Here is a 16,176-nt window from a genome sequence, read left to right as displayed (position 1 = left end):
TGCCATCAGGTGTAGCATTACAAGATATTAACGAGCTAAAATCCAGGCGACGGTTCAGGCGCGGTGATTCACTTGCGTTGGCCTCACCTTGCGGCAGCGTAATTGCGTAGCTATTGGACACAGCCTGGAAGAGCGTCTAGCAGCGAGTTGGCCGCGGTAATGCAACAAGCTTTCCCGAGGCAGGCAGGTGTTTCAGAGCTACCTGCTGGTTACTAGAAACAAAGGTAATGAAAAAGGCTTCATAGATCCACTCCTTCCTGAGTGAAAGCGCGCGTTGAGGTGCTCTAGAGAAAATGTTTGAGCCGACAAGGATAAAAGTAAAAGCCGTCGCCTATGCGTTGCGTTTGTAATTCCACTAAATTCGCTCAACCGTCTTAAGCGAGCGCCGAGCTTATTATCTCTTCTTTTAGCGGAAAGCCCTGCCTGCTTTCCTTCTGGAAGAAGAGCGTAATCAGCTACGACGCTATATGAGAATGGACGCGGCAGGGGCCAGAGCGTTTCAGTGACGCCATGCGCGTATCGAAGCAACGAGGTATCCCTTCGTGGGAGGCCGTGCTGTGGAAGAGGCCGTGGAGGCCGTCTCAGGGATACCCGTTTATCCGGATGGCAGGCGATGATGTGCCGGTGCAGCCTGTGTCTTCTAAAGTCCGCGGCCGTTACAGCAGGGCAGTGGGGGACGCTTGAGTTGTGGGCGCTCTTTGCGAGAGTGTCTGGCTCTTCATTGCGCGGGTTCCTTACGTGCACCGGTAACCAGTGCAGGCATAGTGAGCATCCTGCATACTGAAGGACCGCCAGTCTTGAGGAGAGCAGTGCGACCCCAAGACTAGCCTTGTCAGGGCTCTGCAGGTAAAGCAGCGCCGCCTTGGAGTCCCAGAATATGGCTGCCGGAGTCGTTGGTAGCGCCTCTGCCACTAGGTCCACAGCAATGTGGAGTCCTGCTAGCTCTACTGCGGTAGAGCTTGCATGTCCCGGGAGATGGCACAGCTTGCTCTTTTGTAGGGCCGGTGCAATGCAGGCTGCTGTGGATGAGCCCGTCTGCGGTATCACGGATCCATCGACGAAGATGCGAAGGTGGTCCCCAAGTCTCTCTTGGAGGAGAGAGGCTGCCATCTGCTGTCGGGCACATGTTGGGGAACGGTTCTTTGAGACATCTGGCAGCTCCGTCGAGATAGGGATGGGTGGTTGGTGTGGTGGGCGAGGCTGTACGGGGTTTGCAGGCGTGCCCCTATGACTTCCTTATAGAGGCCACACAGCCGTCCCATGTCTTAGGCTGGCCGGGAGCCTAGGCGGGTCAGGAGTGCTTGACCACCTGCGGCATGGTGTAGACGATCAATGGGTCGTAGCCCCTGTTGCAGGAAGAGTAGTGACAGGGGCCAGGTAACTGTCTCAGCAAGAGTGGCGGCCACTTGTGAGGTTCGGGAACGCCAAGACAGACCCGTATTGTTGACCGGTTTTGCAGCTCTAGTTTTCGCAGGTGGGGTGGGTGCAGCGCCACAAGAGGAAGGGCACAAAGTAGCCGTGAAGTGGCTGCAGATTCAGAGAGCTGCAGGGCCCAACTGGTGGTACAGCCCTGTCCACGGGCAAGGAGCTGTGAGATCGCCTTGCGGACCCGAAGCGTCTGGGCGCACAGGGAATTGGTAGCCGGCAGCCTGGTCAGCCGATTGTCAATGCGCTGCCCCAGGTACGTGACTGCTTTGCTCCAGGGGATCTGGACGCCCTCCAAGCGCAAACGGGCAGCTGAGCAGTGGGCTGCTGCTCTGGGATGCAGCAGCAAGGCCTCGGTCATCCTGGCCGAGATGGTAAGGACGATGCTGCACAAGTAGGCAGCCGCAGTGTCCAGCGCTCTCTGTAGGGCCGCACGTGTCTTGCGGATGTGTTGCGGTGGTCCCCGCAGCCATAGGGCGATGCCATCCGCGTAGATTGAGGACTGCACGGCGAAATGAGGGTCGATCGGTAGGGAAGCAGGCAACCGTGCCCAGGCCAGCTTGAAAAGAAAGAGGCTCACCACTGACCCCTGCGACATGCCTGCAGTGACTGGACGGGGTTATTCTTCGATCGACCCACACGTACTCTGAGGATGCGATTTTGCAGGAACGACGCGAGGAACTCCCACACGTTGCCACATATGCCGAGGACGTCCAGGCCGTGCTGGACACCTGCGTGAGGGAGGCTGTCGAAGGCGCAATGTACGTTGATCAGCAAGAGCATCACGAGGTCCCCGCCGGCCTTGGCGCCCTCCAGGGTGGACACCATGTCAGCGATGGAGTCCGCAGTGCACCGCCGCCACCGGAAGCTCATTTGTTGGTCTTCCAGGAAGCCGTGAGTACGGGCCACCCAGTCCAGTCGTGACAGGGCCATGACCTCGATCTCCTTGCAGGCTGCGGAGGTGAGGGAGACCAGTCGATATGACGACAGTTCCCTAGCCGGTTTTCTGGCCTTGAGGATGGGTGCAAGAAAGGCTGTGCGCCACGCCTCTGGCACCCGCCCTGACTACCAGATCTCATTGAAGCACTCGAGAAGGCGCTGTTGCTCGCTGACAGCCAGGTTGCAGAGCATTTGTGGCGTTACACCGTCTGCTCCTGGTGCGCTGCGGCGTTTCCCTCGCCGCAGGGCCGCCTCGAGCTCGTGCAGGGCAAGTGGCTCTTAGTAGAGGGGAGCGACCTGGCTGGACCGGTTCGCCCCTCTTGTCCCAAAGAGTGCAGCCATCCTGCCGGTCGGACACCCACCTGCCCAGCTGCCCACCTGTCTATCGGGAGAGGAAAAGAAGAGCTCAGCGGGAAAGGAGTTGGATTGAACCGTTGCCCCTCTGAGAACGCTCTCTTATGCGCGAATGTTATAGGGTAGTCACCTGGTGCATTTTTGGCTATTGAGCCAGGTCGGCGTCGAATTTATCGATGATTGATGCTACCCTGCCGCGAAAGAAATGAATGTTATGCCGGCGGTTTGCGGCCAACGAACAGTGTCCAGCGATTGAAACGCGCTACTATGAGAGCGCGTGGCTGCGCTAGTAAGAAGTGCCGGCAGCTGCGTCAATTGTCAAACCAATCCAACCAATCTTCAGAACGATTGCAGCGCCCGCATATCCACTGGTGGGCCTTCCACCCAATGTGCGGAACTTCGGATTAGTGGTTCCCCACATTCCATCCCAGCTACATGTATGGGAAGACCACTAGTATTGCGTACTCCTGAGGAAGAAGCTGCCTAATGCAAGCGTCAGCAAGAGTTGGTTCGTAAACGGGATCGCCGTCGTTGGGCGTGCCTCACGCGCAAAAAGAAAGGAACACTGGGACAACCGCAAAAAAAAAAAAAAGACCGCATTTCCAGAGCATGTTAACCACGCGAAGCACGGAAAAGCGAAAATGAGGTGAAGTAATGGTGAAACAATGGTTTTACAATATAGACTAATGCCTAGTTTCAGTTGCATGGTGCAACATTCGGTGTAACTAACGCGGCTCCGCTGTTCGACCATCTTCACGCATTGGAAGGGGCGGTGATTTTTTTAAATACAACTTGCATGTGGTGTAAGTGCTTTGTCTTGTCGGGCTTACAAATGCATATGTCGATTCAGGCACAGTCATGTGAACATTTAGACGCATATGTTTGCATGAACCAACATTTTACGATATGACTTTGGCTTGCGGTCCCGGTAAATCTGACTGCAATTTCGGCCCAAGCACTTACAACCAAGATGTACTGGAGTGGATTACGGTCCCGTTTAAGGTCCGCAGACTATAAGAACTCTAAAACAGCACCCATCCTCAATGATTTATTTCGGGGAACTGTGTCGGTGTATGTGGTGCGGGAATTAGAAGCGCCGATGAAAAAGCGAAAGAGAAAATCAAGATCGTGGCCTCGTCTACAAGACCTTCACTAGTAGCGCTGCATGGAAAGCCCGTTCTTATCAAAGCAGCATATACCCTAAAATGGAGGAAATGCAAAAAAAAAAAAAAAAAGCTGACAAGCGAGCCGCGTAAACAACTTGTCTTTCCTCAATGCTCCCATCATTTGTTTCCGGATCCTGGTGCCACCCATTTACGGTGAGTGGCGACACACATACGCCAGCACTGGAAATTATGACTTTTCGATGAGATGCTTTCAAATAATGAAGTCGATTATTGATGGAAGCGATTTGGAAAAGAGAAGGAGGGGTAGCAACTTAAGAGTACCACGAAACGATGGTAGGGTGTCTTATACAGGGTCACAATAGACTACAGCACGGACTCGAGCATGCTAGAAAGTACGATTTCGGCCCGCCAATCGAGCTGTGTCAGCTCTGTGTCGTCGTTTTATTCCTTCTGCTGTCCTTGTCTTCTGTGCGGTGTTACAACCCTTACCATGAATCGCAACCAACTGGCCCAACTTGCCGTTCTGAATCAACATTTGCCGCGGGAATGGGCTGGGTTCGGGCGGGCTTACTGATGACATTGCGTGCTCTGACCAGGCCCGGACCCTACAAAACGGCCCGTAGAGTGCTATAGTTGAAACTAACAGCGTTAGAAGTGTGCAACAGTGTGCATAGAGTATCGGCCCAGTGCGGTGACGTGGTATGACGTCTGGGTCCAACGAAAGGCTAACGTCAAACATAGACTTCACTCACTGGTGAGATTCGCGAGGGAAGCTTCCACAGTGAGCCACACTTAGTTATGTTGCTTTTACTCATATCCCCCAAAATTCTCGAGGCATCACTTAAATGTGATATTCTCTCTCTGTGCACAAAAAACACTGTTGTATTTTTCTCAGTACTAAGTTAACTAGGATCAATGTTCCCGCTAGCCCAGAACGACGCGGAGCCTTGTTTGCTGACGCAACGGATAGGTATAGTTAATAGGAGACCACAGTTTTCGAGGTCTGCCATGGAGTCCACGTTCAAGGGCTCAGGGCGGGCGTTTTGCATCAGGTGAACTGCAAGATGGGCGTATGCCGCTCTAAGAATGTCGGTATGCTGAAAAGAATGAGGATATTACACATAAATGGCGACGCATTGCGGAACATGCAGCTGTAATCCACATGTCAAGGCCATCCTTCATGTTGATCAAAAACAGGGACCAGGCAAGCGAAATTGTTTAAGCCTTTTTCATTCCGAAAATGACAGGCACACGTATCAATCTTTTATTGAGTGCCTTGCACGACAAAGAATTGATGTTTGAATCACTCCCGTGGGCCTCTTATGCGACGTTTGGGTTTGTTTTACTTTCTTCTTTGTAATGAACTAGATTGTACGTGTGCCTTTCTGTGCTTTGTCACATTTGGGCAATTAGCTGATATTATGATATAACTAGACTGATTGCCTTACACACCTACATGTCATTGCAAGCATGTGTACAAATTCTAAAGACGCCTGCTTCATTCCTTCGTATTTCGCCTCCCGATCATGCATAGACAGGGTGTTCGAATAGAGTGTGGCATGCATGGCTGTTGAAAGGACAAAATGCATGGTCTCATGGAGTCTTCAGCATTCAGTTTAAATGTTGCAGCAAGGAACAGTCGCCGAATATAGTCAAGAGGCCTACCCAATCAGTGGCAAAAGGGTGACATATATTTAGGAATGTACGTAAGCAACGCTGCACAATAAGCGAGTCATGAAATTGAAGCCCGTACGTGTTACTTTTTATTTCAATCGGTGTCTTGTGCACGCTGACCTGCCGTTCCAAAGGCACAAGGGCCATTGTCTCAATAAGAACAGCACAGTATCCACTATGCAGAGAAATCCAGCGGTGTGTTCTTTCCGTCATTCACTTCATGTTCTGTAATTTGTTCCTCACTAACAGACTGTAAGACAAGCCCCATTGAAGGGTCGGCTACAGTCGAAGGTATCGCTCGTTTGGCCACTGTCGGACACTTCAAGTCTCATTTCCCTTGAAGACTTTGGCATGTCCGAATCCCTCTACTGTTACAATCTTGCGTTTGCTAACTGTCTGCTTTCGTAGGATACCTAATTATTTGTATCGAGGTATTTTACATTATAGTGAACACTTGCTTACCATTATTTGGCTCGTGTATACCACTAACCACTTTGCTCAGTTGTGGCCTCTGGGACAAAGGTGACCCGCTACCATGAATAATAGAAAGAAACGAAGTCTTTGAGCGATGTCTCCACAGAGAAGGCTGTGTCGTGAACAAGCCTTCGCGTTCTTTAGCAGGCGGCCTCGGGAGGTGTCCACTACTGCCGTGTGGAAGAAAATATCCTCGAGACCCAATCTGCCAGAGGTTGGTGCCTGCCGGGCCAGTTCGTTGCTGTCTTTTCATGCGACGAGTTTCGCAAGAACGGTAAACGTTTTGTTCTCCAGTTTCCCCGCGATTCATCGTGACTCCTCCCAGGCACTGGCTCTCTGGAAGACTAGGGCACCTTGGTGCCCGCGTTTTTCTACCCGCTAAGGGACAAGCTTACGTACTACCAGCAGTAACCATTAACGGACTGCTGACCCCTTGCCTTATATATTGACACGATCTCAACCGTCACAAGTTACACTTGCTGAAAGTGACCATGAATCGGCTGGATGGCCTCAAAGCGCCCTACATCTGTGAGCGACAACACATCCTGCAAGTCGTGGCGAGTCTGCGAGAAAGCTCTTGGCACATGACATGACAAGAACGTTATAAAGGTCTTGAAGAGCTTATATGCGGGGGGGGGGGGGGGGATGAGCTGATGGCTTCACCCATGACGGGACTGGCAGGCCTAGACCCACCGCCACATCACGGGCCGTCTAGACGGCCTGGAGTTGTTGTAGATGTTACGCACACTTGAGGGCGGATTCTCAGGAGTCCTTGGTTTGAAGTGAAGAGACCTTTAAGGTTGGGCACAGCCAGAGCATGTGTTCAAAATTACAATATTCGTATCCGCAATTGCAACATGCCTGTGAGTTTTCCTGATCGATTAAGAGCATTAAGTGAGGAGCAGGGTGAGGTCTAGTCTGTTGCATTCTAGGCGTAGAGGCCAGGGCGCTATCAAGCTTGGAATGTGGCAGGGGAGACATTGAATTATGGGGTTTTAGGTGCCAAAACCACTTTCTCATTATGAGGCACGCCGTAGTGCAGGACTTCGAAAATTTCGACCATCTGGGGTTCTTTAACGTGCACCTAAATCTAAGTACACAGGTGTTTTCGCATTTCTTCCCCATCGAAATGCGGCCGCCATGACCGGGACTCGATTCCGTGACCTCATGCTCAGCAGCCCAACGCTATAGCCACTGGGCAACCAAGGCGGGTGGAAGGGGGAAAGTTCTACGGCTAAAGTTATGATGAGTGGTGGTCTCATAATATGTATGAAGCGGTTCTTTTTCTAGATCTATGGAAATTTCTGAGGCCCACGTCTGGCTGCGCAGTCCATGAGGTCACGCGCAAACCCATGGACAGCCTCATTCGGGTTAATCCCATTCGGTCCAGTGATGTACCTTAAGTGGGCAGGGAACCAAGAAATGTGGTGATATCTCTGCTCTTCATTTCTTACAGTGAAGTCTTGATCACGAAGAACCTTACCTGTTGCTTCCGCTACCTATCCGGACGAGAAGGAGCAGATGGGCGAGCGTGAGTCCGCGTATATAAAGGTTGGCTTACGACTATGAATACCTAAACCGATAGCAGCGTCCTCCGCCACATGGGATGTCTTGACCCTTACAGAAGCTGCTTTAATAATTTTCCCCCTACGTGCACCACTGTTATGGAGAATCTTGCCCCTGCGGGATACTGTGCTGCGTCGACCAAAAAGGACATCTATTTTCTGTTGATGTAAATTTTGTAGGGTTGCCCTTGCTCGTGCGTTCCTCCAGCACATGTTATACACAGGACTAATGTTATGGGGTGCAGGGTCTGTTATGAAGAAAGACCTGGTATCTTTGCTGATAGATTTAGAGGGTTTGGGGCTATACTGGGGTTCAATGCCGGCTTCCTCCAGCATTTTAAGGCCAGGTTTAGTGGCAACGAGCCCAGTGATTTGTGTTATGCAATGTGCTTCAATAATCTCATCAATAGTATTGTGCATTCCCAGGGCCAGCAGCTTTTTCGTGCTAGCAGACTGTGGTAGTCCAATGGCCCTTTTGGGTCCCGTTCGAATGAGAGAGTCAAGCTTAGCTGTTTCAGCTCGTGGCCATTCTAAACAAGCTGCAATGTAAGATAGGTGACTAAGGAAGAACGCCTGAAAGTCCCGGCTGCAATTGTCCGTCTTCAATCCTTTCCTTCAGCTAGCTACCGTAGCAATGAGTTTTCGAACACTGCTTGCTTGTCCTGTTAGACGACTCAGAGCTTCTCTCTTATGCCCGTCTAAATGAATTTTAACATTCCCAAAGCTGTTGGGAATGTAGAAAACGCTACCCGCCTCAGGTATCGCATTGACAGACCCAGGAATAATGTCGGTTTGAACGCGTTCTAGTGGAACGCGTTCTAGTGGAACGCTTTTTTATCCAGTTTCTTCGACACACTGCAGTTCAGAGCAGACATTACAAACTCGCAGCCCTAGTGTCCTAACTGTAATCGGGTGCAATGGAAAAAACGCGCACCTGCTGAGATAGCAATGCTATTAAATTAAGGAATAGAAAAGCCGGTAGGGTAGAATTATATCCTGAGTCATCAAATATATAGCGTGTGTCACAAACCCTACATGAACCATTCAACATATCCGTCATTTCGCTCAGTCAATGAATTAGTGAAAGGAATTTTTGATGGGTCATTTCAGAAGGCTTTCAGTGGCACTCACTGGCGACAATGAAGATTCATCACCACTGCTGGAGTCCGGCTGTGCAGGTCATCAACTTAATTATGGCTTTGCATGAGTTTTATATAGCCTTGCATTACAGCTCTGGTGTCAGTTAAAGAAATCATCTAACAGTTCAGTCATATTGAATTTCGTGTGCACGAGATGTAACTTATTGCATGATAAGTGTGAGAGCACGGATAATCCTACTTCACAAAGTTATTAAGCTTGTTCAGCGTTTACTAAACGCATGTCAAGGGGACACTAAAGACAAATACTTATTCGGCGAGGACTGTTTAAATACCATTCCAGAAATCTCGCAACGCTTGTTTCTTGCCAAGAAAACACTTCGTTTATGAGAAAAGTGCGTCTGAATGGCCCGAATAACTTCTTCGAAACTCAAATCTCCTACCACTAAACCGGGGGAGTGGTGACGTTGCAAATGCCATCGCCACCGTTCGCTCCCATGGGTGAGTAAAATGGCGCACGACAACGGCAGTAGCGAGCTCAGACAGAACGGTGCAAGCAGCTGCTTCCAGCGTTCTTTTTGGTCAAGTGGCGTAGACTGTTCGGGAGTCCCGCGAAATCACATGGAAGTTGAATTCTCTGCCTCTTGCAGTGTGTCCCAGTTGTAACTATTAAAATATGCTTGCACAAAAATTACACTTAGGGTAGTTAGGAAGCTGTATTTCACAGAGAATGCACAGACGGAAACATAGAGTCCGGAAAACGGGCAGCTATAGCATGCCTTTAGCTCTTTCATATAAAGGAGTACTAGCGGTGTCCTTCTCGCACCAGACGAAAATAAAGCGACCTGTCAGTAATAACACCACGAGGGTAATAGGCTTAGGGTATATAATAATATATGAGGGAAAGGGTGGAAGGAAATAGTTAGAATTGTGCATGCATGTAGGTGACACGTGGCCAGCCTCTTAAGGAAGTCATGTGCCGAGGCGCCTGTTCCACCATCACCGCGACCGATCTGCATGTGTGCAAGGGGTCTTCCTGGCGCCATGTGCGGGAGTGCGTGCGTTCAACAGCGTGGGTCATATAGACAGGAGTTCCTTGCCGAGCCGTTCTCTCGCATCCTCTATGGGGCCATTCCGATGCCAAGTGAGCAAACCGAGGATTGCTTAAAAAGGAATCCGGTCAGGCCCATAAATCGCGCCGCGGTTATATCGCAAACGCGTACAAGGGAGCGCTTAGCAGCAGGCGAGGCATCGCGCGACCGAAGCTATCCGAAACGCTCCCGCACCCAGAGTGTATTAAATTTGACCGCTTGTGTTGCATCGTGAATTTGTGCAAGCCCCCCGTTGCCGCTTTCCACTTCGTTAAACTTACTTTTGTACTTAACCTTTCGGTGTATATACTGCACACAACATAAATTTCAATTTAGAAATGCTAGTCATTTGGACTTGCACTGCGAAAATATACGAAAATACACCAGGCATCACATCAAACGTCTCGGGACCACCTGTATCCAAATACTGTGCCGTTAATGAATTAGCCAGCTCCCCTGTTTGTGAAGTACGGACATCATGAATATAGGATTACTCCCACCTTCCACAAATGCGACCGCGGCATTAAGACGTTTGCTGACTCCGCCCTTTTAGCTTTCCTACTCGTGTTGATCTCATCTTGCGTCAGCTGTGCGCGGTAGTTAGCCTATTTAGTGTAGACGTAATCGGTGTGGGCATCGTACACCTGATCACAGCTCTTAGGGAATAAGCAATAGACGAATCAAGACATGGCTGAGACGCGGGTGAAGGCAGCAGAGCAGTAAAATTCTAGCTTTTCAAGCTGTGTACTGCGTATTCTGCGTATGTATACTCTCGACTACGAGCCCGCATGGCATTAGGTGCCGTGGATCCAGTGCTAAGAAATTATAGTACCATAAGAACACACGTGTTCATTGATATCTGCTACCGTTTCATTTGCGCTTGATATTCGCACTGCGTTTTCATTCATTCGTAACACAAGCTATACACACGATAAACAATGAGTAAAAGGTAAGGATGCCGGACGCCTTGGGCCATAGCGCCTTGAACAAAACAATGTTGACGGCACCGTAAAGGGCGTGGGAATACTCCCAAACCACATAAAAGCAAACGAGCACAGGCTGCAGTTTCTACATCCCTAAAGAATTTTGTGACAACCTAGAGCGTAGCGGATTGTAGGGATCTCTAGGGGAGCTTTGGAGCAGTGTACACGGGCTGCGCTTAGTAAAGCAAATAGAGCCGCCGTGTCCGCATTGTGATTGGAAGCGTTCGCGGCGTCAGTGCGTAACCTTTGAGCAGGCGTTGAAAGTATAGGACACAAACGACAGTGAACCGGGGAGACTGACGAAGTTAAGTTCTTATCTGGCGCCGGCTGACCCATGCGGTTCCTAAATGATCGCGCCGACGTTCCACAGACTCTTAAGCAGCTGCCGATCAACGTAGCAGGAGAGTGGTAGGGCAGCAGCGTTGTGGGACAAAGGAAGAGAGAGAGATGAGGTGGAAGAGGGCAGCAAAATCCATGCGAGCGTGGCAGGGAGTGCAACTTGTGGAACGTCGTAAGCGCTGGTAGGCAGCCACGAAAGGTGTGCATCCCGCTTTAGAGACTCGCGGTCACGCGTTTCTCTACGGCGGATGGGACCCTAAATTAGTGCTTCTCCTGCGGCTGCCTCTTTGAATCCTTGGCAGCTCTCTGCCTTAGGTAGAGGAAGGAAAAGACTTGAGAGCGGCAGCCTCACTTTAGAGAAAGGGTGGGGGGGGGGGGGGGGGGGCGCTATCCTCAATTCGTCCACACGCGTCGAGACCCTTAGCCAGTGGTGTCGGCAACGTCGTTTAACGTTGCCGTACCGACAGTGGTTTCGTTGGCGGCAGCGAACTGAAGAGGACCCTCTCTGACAGGAATGATGCAGTTTGTTGAAAGAAGTCGCAGGGTTGCTTGATTGCGATAGCAAATTTGTAGATGGTTATACGATGGTAGTGATAGTAGCTTTACCAGACGTATAAACTTGGACACATTCGCTTGCTAACTTAATTAACAAACATGGTGGAAGCGCGCGCAGGCAACCCTAACACATCACACTCGATGAGCGCGTGCACTCGCTGTCGGAACGCTGGTTCCTTACAGGGTTTGCCAACGTCGACGACGCTGACTATCAGAGACGGGCCGTCGCGAGTGGTCTAAGAAAGAGTAGTCTAGTAAAAAAGGCGAGAAAGCGCGTGTGCCTGCCACGACAGTTGTGTGCATCTGATCAGCAGAACGAGTTGAAAGACGTCTATCTGATCGAGGAGCCAAAGTGGGGTGGCGAACGGCATGGGACACTTGGCAGGATGGGCATCCACGTCGCCACTTTGGTGATTTCTCTTCCACACAAAATCATTCTCCTACCGCAACCGAAAGTAATAGAATCATGATGTTGATTTACGGAATCAAACTGAGGGACGTGAAGGCTCTGGTATGTCGGTACAGCCACGGGTGCAGCAAAGTGCGCCAAAAATCCAAAGTGCCTGCGCTTGAAGAGACTACCGCGAAGAGAGTATATCGCGGGCCCCATTTGTTTCTTTTCGGGAATCTTGTGGGTTCATGGATGCAGGGGAGCCTTTGTACAGAATTGACCTCGACGGCGCCTCAGGCATGTGCTCCCGCCCGGCCGACGCCGTCGTACCTGACCGTCACTTCGTGCACGTGTCGCGCGTTGTACTCACGCTTGGCTCTATTGGGGGGCAGAAATTGATTACTTATGGACAACATTATTGTGTGTGTGGGCTCTTATCGCGACCATCTTTGGCCTCTTAAACCCTGGCCTTTATAGAATCCTGTCGGCCTGCCTGATCGGTCGTATTGGCCATTGGTGGAGAAGCCTGCGCCTCCCGCCGGCAGGCGGGTTGCTTGGATGAAGTAGAAACTAATTTAAGGAAGGGCTGCGAGTAGTTTTGTAGGGAGCAAGGAGACAGCAGCACACGGCGCCGGTCAGGCAGGCCGTTCAGGCAGGCCATCGACAATTTGTATGACATCGCTTTCTATTTGATATTTGTTGAGTGTAAATCTAAATGCCAAGTTAATAAACCTAGTTGTTCGAATGGCACTTCTCGTCGCCTTCGTGCCTGCGGATCTGGACTTGCCCCTGCCGGAGATCATCCGCTCTGATAGTCGTCTCCCTGGTGAGCTGGTGCGTCAGAGCACTAACAGCTGCGTCAATTCACTACAGCAGAGCGACGGCGAATAATTCGAGGACTTGAGGCACTGGGACACTGCGTATGGCAAATCAGTTGTGCGGAAGCTTACAAGCTGGAGGAAAGTACATGAAAGGGAAAAATTGGCATCCAGCTAAACTGTAGCACGAAGCTAAAAAAATGCGTAGGTGTTTGTCAGAAAGAAAGCCTACAGTTCAAGGAAAAATTGCCCTGGAGCGGGATTACCGTTCACATGCGGGTGTACTCCCAATACTCGGCATTACAAACTGTCCTTGGAGCCGAGTGATACACGCGCAAACGTACATGTTATCGCTCATAACCTAAACAGTCACGCTGGGAAAATTTATGCTTTGTTGAAAAATACTTCGTCACTGGATGACTCTGAAAAAAAAATCGAGGAGTCTTCGTGCCCCTTTCGCTAGCAGCGAAAGTCTTTTAGGTCGATATCTCTAATTCGAAGTCCTTAAATAGCATAGGCGCGATGTTGAAGGTCATATTTGGCAAGACTAAGCCTTTTGAGAGTCGAACAAAAAAATTAACTACAGAACTTATGAGAATTGTCTACGAATCGTAACATTTTTTGACTGGGTTGTGGCTCCGTTTGTGCTTAATGTTGCCTACTTGCCTTTCCTAGCTTACGGACGTCTACCCATGGCCTTTCCGGTGGCAAAGCATGCTTAGCCTTTAGTAGACAGTTCAGTTATTTTCTCGCAGCATCCATCCCCTTCAATAAAATTGTGCCACTTGAGCCGGAACGACAGGCACGAGCACGCCTTGACGGAGCAGATCGATACAAAAAGAACGCCAACTGCCGCAGTAGCGAGTGAGGGGTTCCGTGATGGGCGAGTGCATCACCGCGTTGCTATGTCGAACTCGCTGTCGCTAATAAATAACGTCCATTTGGCCCTGAGGGTATGATAATAAATGATGCAAGCCTGTGTTATGCGCGCATTCCTTGTCCACACAAGCTCTCACCAGCGTTCTGACTGCGCCTTGGTAAGCACCAATGAAAACGCCCAATCGTATCAACGCGCTTGCCTGCCCGCGAGGTGTTCGTGACTCGAACGATGGTCAGCAACGTTCAATTGAACATTGTATCGCCCCAAAATTTCAAGTATGGCCACACCCAAATTTCAAGTCGGTCTACCCCCCAATTTAAGTTTGGCATTCCGCCTTGGCAATCCGCCTTGGCGTTCCCCGTACCTCCCAGGTGGCTGCCACTCTTGCCGAGGCAGGTGCCTGGCCCCTCTGACTCTTCTTCCAACAAGGGCTACGACACATTGATCGACTCCACCATGCAGCAGGCGGTCAATCCCTCACGACCCGCCTACGCTCCCCGCCTGCGTCACACATAAGACGGCTGTGCAGCTTCTATGAGGATGTCATAGGGGACACGTACGCCAGCCAATGCTGCATAACCACCTCTACCAGAGCGACCACCAGTCCCCATCAGGACAGAGCTTCCAGGGGCTTCCAAGAGACGCTCCCCGGCATGTTCCCTACAGCAGACGGCTGCCTCTCTCCTCAATGGGAGATTTCGGAACCACCTGCACTACTAATGCCGGACACGCGCTCATAGTCAGCAACCTGCGTTGCCTCCGCTCAACAAAAGAGCAAGCTGTACCGCCTTCCCGGACATGCAAGCTCCACTGCAGCGGAGGTAGCAGGTCTCCACCAAGCTGTCGGCCTACCGGCGGAGGAGTCGCCAGTGACCCCGGCAACCATCCCATGCGATCCCAAGCCGGCCCTCTTCTGCTTGCAGAGACCTGAAAGTGCTAGCCTTGGGGTTGCACTGTTCATGTCAAGATTGTCAGCTCTCCAAGAGGCATGATGCTTGCTATTCCTGCACTGGCCACCGGCGTACGACGGCATCCCGGGAAATGCGGAGGCAGACATTTTTGGCAAGGGTGCCCACTACACCACCGTTCCTGTCAGCCCTGCTGTAACGGCCGCTGATTTCACGAGACACAAGCTGCGTCAGCACCTCATCGCCTGCCACCCGAACAAACGGGTATCCCTGTGCCGGCTTCCACGGCCCCTTCCACAGCACGTCTTATGCGCGAATGTTATAGGATTGTCACCTGGTGCATTTTCGACGATTCATGCCACCCTGCCGCGAAATAAATAAATGCTATGCCGGTGATTTTCGGCCAACGAACAGTGTCCAGCGATTGAAACGCGCTACTATAGGAGCGTGTGGCTGCCAGCACTTCTCGCGCTAGCAAGGAGTGCCGGCAGCTGCATCGCACCCAGTGTGCGGAACTTCGGATTAGTGGTTCCCCACATTCCATCCCAGCTACATGTATGGGAAGACCACTAGTATTGCGTACTCGTGAGGAAGAAGCTGCCTAATGCAAGCGTCAGCAAGAGTTGGTTCGTAAACGGGATAGCCGTCGTTGGGCGTGCCTCACGCGCAAAAAGAAAGGAACACTGGGACAACAGCAAAAAAAAAAAAAAAAAAAGACCGCACTCCCAGAGCATGTTAACCACGCGAAGCACGCAAAAGCGAAAATGAGGTGAAATAATGGTGAAAAAATCGATTTACAATATAGACTAATGCGTAGTTTCAGTTGCATGGTGCAACATTCGGTGTAACTAACGCGGCTTCGCTGTTCGACCATCTTCACGGATGGAAGGGTCGGTGATTTTTTTTTTAATACAACTTGCCTGTGGAGGAAGTGCTTTGCCTTGTCGGGCTTACAAATGCACGTGTCGATTCAGACACAGTCATGTAAACATTTAGACGCACATGTTTGCATGAACCAACATTTTACGAGATGACTTCAACTCGCTGCCCCAGGTTGCGGTAAATCTGACTACAGTTTCGGCCAAAGCGCTTATAACCAAGATGTACTGGAGCGGATTACGGTCCCGTTTAAGTTCCGCAGACTATACAAACTCTAAAATGGGACCCATCCTCAATAAATTATTTCGGGGAACTATGTCGGTGTAGGTGGCGCGGGAATTATAAGCACTGATGCAAGAGCAAAAGAGAAAATCAAGATCGTGGCCTCGTCTACAAGACCTTCAGTAGTGGCGCTGCATGGAAAGCCCGTCCTTATCGAAGCAGCATATGCCCTAAAACGGAGCAAATGCAAAAAAAAAAAATATCGAATAAGCGAGCCGCGTAATGTTGTCTTTCCTCAATGCTCCCATCATTTGTTTCCGGTTCCTGGAGCCGCCCACTTACGGTGAGTGGCAACACACATACACCAGCACTGGGAATTGTGACTTTTCGACGAGATGCTTTCAAATGATGAAGTCGATTATTGATGGAAGTGACGTGGAAACGAGAAGGAGGTG

At 50.6% G+C, this 16,176-nt stretch overlaps 1 protein-coding gene across 1 annotated transcript; it reads right to left on the bottom strand.

Annotated features, from left to right (window-relative positions):
• Nucleotides 1-1,291: 1,291 nt before the first annotated feature.
• Nucleotides 1,292-14,745, bottom strand: LOC140218553 (uncharacterized). The gene is made up of 3 exons (XM_072288330.1): nt 14,565-14,745; nt 2,071-2,378; nt 1,292-1,984 (listed from the first exon to the last, which is right to left on the bottom strand). The coding sequence occupies exons 1-3, from the start codon at nt 14,743-14,745 to the stop codon at nt 1,292-1,294; spliced, it is 1,182 nt and encodes a 393-aa protein (XP_072144431.1).
• Between the last annotated feature and the right edge of the window lie 1,431 nt (nt 14,746-16,176).

This window comes from Dermacentor andersoni, chromosome 5 (assembly GCF_023375885.2).
Source record: "Dermacentor andersoni chromosome 5, qqDerAnde1_hic_scaffold, whole genome shotgun sequence".
NCBI classification, from domain to species: Eukaryota; Metazoa; Arthropoda; class Arachnida; order Ixodida; family Ixodidae; genus Dermacentor; species Dermacentor andersoni.
The sequence above is the reverse complement of the archived record's forward strand: the minus strand, read 5'-3'. Positions and strand labels throughout refer to the sequence as shown.